Source organism: Bombus terrestris, unplaced genomic scaffold (genome assembly GCF_910591885.1).
Source record: "Bombus terrestris unplaced genomic scaffold, iyBomTerr1.2, whole genome shotgun sequence".
Classification (NCBI taxonomy): Eukaryota; Metazoa; Arthropoda; class Insecta; order Hymenoptera; family Apidae; genus Bombus; species Bombus terrestris.
In genome coordinates, this window is record NW_025963586.1 from 143834 (window position 1) to 148989 (window position 5156).

At 37.9% G+C, this 5156-nt stretch overlaps 1 protein-coding gene across 1 annotated transcript; it reads right to left on the bottom strand.

Annotated features, from left to right (window-relative positions):
- Positions 1–2649: 2649 nt before the first annotated feature.
- On the bottom strand, positions 2650–4273 carry LOC105666847. The gene is made up of 2 exons (XM_012319146.2): positions 3999–4273; positions 2650–3894 (listed from the first exon to the last, which is right to left on the bottom strand). Exon 2 carries the CDS (start codon positions 3786–3788, stop codon positions 2832–2834), a length of 957 nt encoding a protein of 318 aa, XP_012174536.1. The 5' UTR covers positions 3789–3894; positions 3999–4273; the 3' UTR covers positions 2650–2831.
- Positions 4274–5156: the final 883 nt, after the last annotated feature.

Consider the following 5156-nt stretch of genomic DNA (forward strand, 5'->3'; position numbering starts at 1 on the left):
GAGAGAGAAATCGATCGTTGGGCGAGCGAACATGCCGTTACGTAATTATAATTCACGATAATTACGAATTTACGAGTTGATACCGCATTATTCTTTCGTCCTATACGCGTTTGTAATGTAGCCCTAATACATATACAGACATCGATGTCTATTATAAGTAAAAGCAATTGATCTAATTATACATTGAACATTTGTTGTAGTGCATTCTGTTTCATTCATTCATACAAAATTATGAAACTGGTTGCCATTGTTGATATAAAGTTTCCTCGTAAGTGATTAACATGCCTCACATTTCGGTTTACGATAAATTTATGGTTGAATCCAGTAACTTCTCTTGTTACGTTGCATCTTTCTGTTTCTCATAAAATATTGTAAGTAATAACCCTAAATTTTTACATATTAGTAGTCTCACTTCATTCGTAGGTTAGAAGAAAACAAGATAAGCTGAAGAGATAAGACACTGACCAATTTTCAGTGGACATAATTCTGAGGGTTCTCTCGTATAGTAAGATTTCGGCGTGTATTTTAACGTGTATCTTAAAGTAAAAATTTTTGAGCTTGTCCTCAAACGAATACACAATCTGAGAGTACTCTCGAGCACTATTGAAACAAATTCTCAAATCGACACATATCTTTGGTCTGAAGATTTTTTCAAGACCTTTAGAAATACATGAATAATAATTGTATTTTCTTAACGCAAATTACACGGAGCATTATATTTAAACAGAAATGAAATAATAACTCGAAGTACGTAACGCAATAGTTTTACATAACCTTTCAATACGTTCTACCACACCCGCACTTGTTATTTCTCTTCCGAATGAGACTTTCGCAAAGCTACCTTTTCTTTTTTCCGCGAGGAGGAGAAATGTTATGACACGGTCACTGGATATGTGGGACTCGGCGGATGGAGTTACCAGAGCCACTAAAAACCCCTCCGCTATCCACTGCTCTTATGGTATAAGAACCAACCCCGGAACCGCCTTTCGGCATTATTTCAGGTTTGGCTTTAGTGTGCACCCCTGACTAGTTCACAGTCTTCTCAATTAGGTCTTCTAACTTGTCTTCTTCTCCTCTCGACAATCATCTCTTGCCCTCGCCTTGCTTGCATGATCTTCCTGGAAAATGCTTGGAGATTATTCCAATTGTCCTCTTTCTTGGTTACTATCTCTATCAAATTTTCCGTCGTCAGTGGCATGCAACGTTTCCTGCTTCGTCCTCAATAGGTATCTTACCATGTCAATTTCCATAAGCTTGGAGATGTGTTTTTCTGCGAGCAGAATCACCTCCGTCTTGTTGTGCGCGATTGTCGGCCCGTTGTCGACACACCACCGCGTAACCATACTCATTCCTCTTCCTAATTTGTCTCCCATCTCCTCTTGACTGGCTACATCAAGTTTCAACGCCAAGTCGTCGGCAAAGGCAACCGCACTCATACCTGGAATATCCTGGAGTTAATAGTTTCCGACGCATCCCTCTCGGTTCGGCCTCCATCAAGATCTTTCTCAAGCTGAGAATGTTGAACGCGTTCTTGATGTCCACCATTGCAAGTACACATATCCGGTTTCTTCTTTTACAATTATGTGCCAATTGCACAACCCGGCATAGGGAGTCCACCGTACTCTTCTTCTTGTGAAATCCGTATTGGTCCTTGTGGAAGAGGTTAAACCCCAACCTTTCCTCGCTTAGGTTCTTTTGCGTGTGCTCCTAGACTTTACTGAGTGCTGGAAGCACGCTGATCGATCGGAAAGACGATGTTAACGTGGGGTCCCTGCTCGGTTTAGGTTTGAGCTCCACCCTCGCTATCTCCCATTCCGCCGGGATCTTGCCCGTGTCGTTCACGGCATTCAACATTCTCAACACTTTCTCTGGTCTCCTCTCCACCAATGCTTTGACCGCCGTTCCTGGTATACCGTCTACGCTAACCGCCTTGTTCGGGTTTATCTTCCTACATGCATCCATCAGGTCTTCCTCTGAGATCCTGTAATCATCACCTTCTTCCTCTTCTCCGTTACGATTTTTCAATGTAAATTCGACCAATCGCGGGGAGACGCAATCGCGAGGATAACTATAATATAACTATAATAGGATTAAACACAATTGTATGAATTATTTTAGTGAGCTTTCTCTGCGTATACTTCATACACAACCTGTATATAATTCGTGATAAAATGCCGATAGTAAACGCCCCATGGTACGTTAGAAACAAGGACATACAGAGGGACCTGGGAATACCAACGGTCATGGAAGAAATTAGCAAATATGCAGAAAAATACAAAGAAAAAATAGCAACACACCCAAACCGGTTAGCTGCGGAAACGATCAACACCTCAAACATTTTTCTTTTTTTTATTTATTGGAATATTTACAATCAATTCTCGTTGAGAATTTTTAGTAACTTCATTTGGCGTGATACAATGACATGGCTTATAATTGTTTTATATTGTTGGTTCTAGTAGGATCTAAGAATTTAATCTAAAGGGTATTTTCTTTTTAGTCTGCGGATCCGGACCGTCGCGTCAAGTAGTTGGGTGACTGACTCATGGGTTGTAGTGGTTGTTGACTCTTGCGTTATATTTGCTTCTGAACTTGTATATTTCATCTTTGACTGTGGGTATCTTGGGTCTTATACCTATCAAAACACTCATACCAGTCCCTCGGACTTTCTTCTTTTAACCTATAAAGCGCTTTCGATAATTTACAAACTCTATCTATGTGCATATCCCTTTGGTTGATTTACATATAGATAAGTAATACCTAGCTGGATCATATTCTAGGTTAGATCTATACCTATCAGAGACTTGAATTGTCTTTATATTCCGCCCGAATCCTCATTTAGCTGGTCCTGGCCTAGGACTAAGATTATCAGGAGAAGGAGATACTATAACTGTACCTATGATCGCAGATTCTTGTATAGCTTTGGCTCTCTTTAATGCACTATATTTTGTCTCTTCAGATTCGTACGACCTGAGTAACTCTTCATAAGAATATTCTACCGGTACACCGCCAATAGTATATTTAGATATTATAGCTAGCCTTCTATTATTGGGCATTTTGCCCTTGTTCATATATTGCTTAAATACCTTAATAACTATATTTTTCCTTAGGCCTTTATCCTTCACATTTCTAGTTGCAGCTATAGTAGCACAGACAGCTATATCGATATCTCCATGTTGAAGATAATGCCCTCCACTTTGTGTGCTTTGGTTTATACTAACTAGCACATTTACCTCCGTATCATTTAATTCTGCTGTCAGCTTTCCGATATCTTCTTTGGAAAAGCATGCTGCAGATAAAGGTGTCATTAATTTATGACCCAATCCATAAGCTATATGTACCAATCTAGCAAATGTTTCTTGAGCTAATAAGCCAGCTTCTTCTAATAATAAAAACATATATTTTTCCTCATGTTTTGGTGAAAATTGTGCATTTTCTCGTTTATAAATATCTATATATACGAAATGTTCTATCTTATCATTAATAAATATAAATTTCCAGACTTTATCTCTTGTCCCTTTCTTAACCTTTCTTGATTCAGGACCAATTTCATTCATAACTTTGAAACAAAATTCTACTGCTTTTGATGGCCTATTAATCTCTAATTTTTCCATATAATCAGGACAATGTTTTTTGAATTGTCTTCTGAGATCATCCATATCAAACTCTAATCCACTTTGCATCTTAATGAAATCATTAGGTGTGATTCCACTTATTACAAATTCTTTTGCTATGCCATGCCCAATTAGACTTTCAGGCTTAGTGCCTGCAATATCATATTGTGCTGTCATCGCAAATTAATTTATGACGGATGCAGTATTCTATAATGTGTATTAACTTTCTTCTCTTGATGGAATCTCAGATAACTTAGACTTATAATTTTGAACACTACAATTGCTAAACACATCAAATTCTATGTTAATAATATCACTAGTATTACTTCTTATTAATGCAAAATATTCACAGACCAAATTGCTGGTTTATTATAAGGGAATTCATACCCACAAATCGAATAATCACAATAAAGTATTGAAATATTGCCCTTTTCCGTCCTTTTTATCACCGTATGTACCTTGAGGAGGATTGGTCGTGAATAGTGTTGTGAAATAACGAAAGCGAAATATTATTGTCGTAGTCCGTTAAGTATATTTAAAATAAATAAATATACGTATACAGAGTCCTTGATACAATATAAAATTTGTTATTGTTCGTCGCGTAGATACTCAGAGATACTCGTTAATGCTCGACATAAACCGTTCGATACTTCGTAGATATTCGACTTATACTTCCGCGCTCGCGATCGCGTCGGATTATTTATATTGGTTTGGAAAGAGCCAGAAAATTTAAATTCGTTTTTATTCGACGATAGCGGCGACATTGTTTTGCCCGGAGTTTATTTGTTTTTACATTGCTTACAATCTAACGGTCTTGATACTCCGAGGGAAAACAACAACATGATTCGAAATGTCCTCTGCAGACTCATGTGCCGCTACAATTTGCTAATACATATGAAGTTGCTGCGTGCTGCGGTCCAAGTGCCACTCTCTCGCAAAATGTCCTATTCTTCCACATTTGAAGCATCCTTCTTCTTTTTGCAGCAGAGGCGTTAGTTTTCACCTCTCTTCGATTAGATTTATCTTTCTTCTCCGCTATTTCTATTTTGTTCTTCACGTATCCTACCGTTAGATTCTCTTCTTTCAATGCATTTATTATATCCGCTATGTAGAAATACCCTTCGAGTAACGTATTTAGCATGTAATACAGCTTTTCCCCTTCACTCATTTGTGCGCTCGCACTTTTTATTTCATTTATTAACTTCTCAATATCGCTAAAGAACGATGCCGAATCACTGTATTTATCAAGGCTTATCTCCTCTAATCTCCGTCTGCACACGATCTGTAGTTCCGTCGATTCTTTCAAGTACAATTCTCGTTGAAAATTTCAGTAACTTCATTTGGTGTGATACAATGACATGGTTTATAATAGTTTTAAATCGTTGATTCTAGTAGGATCTAAGGATTTAATCTAAAGGCTATTTTCTTTTTAGTCTGAGGATCTGGTCCGTCGTGTCAAGTAGTTGGGTGACTAACGGGTTGTGGTGGTTGTTGACTCTTGCGTTATAGCTGTTTCTGGACTTGTGTATTTCATCTCTGACTGTA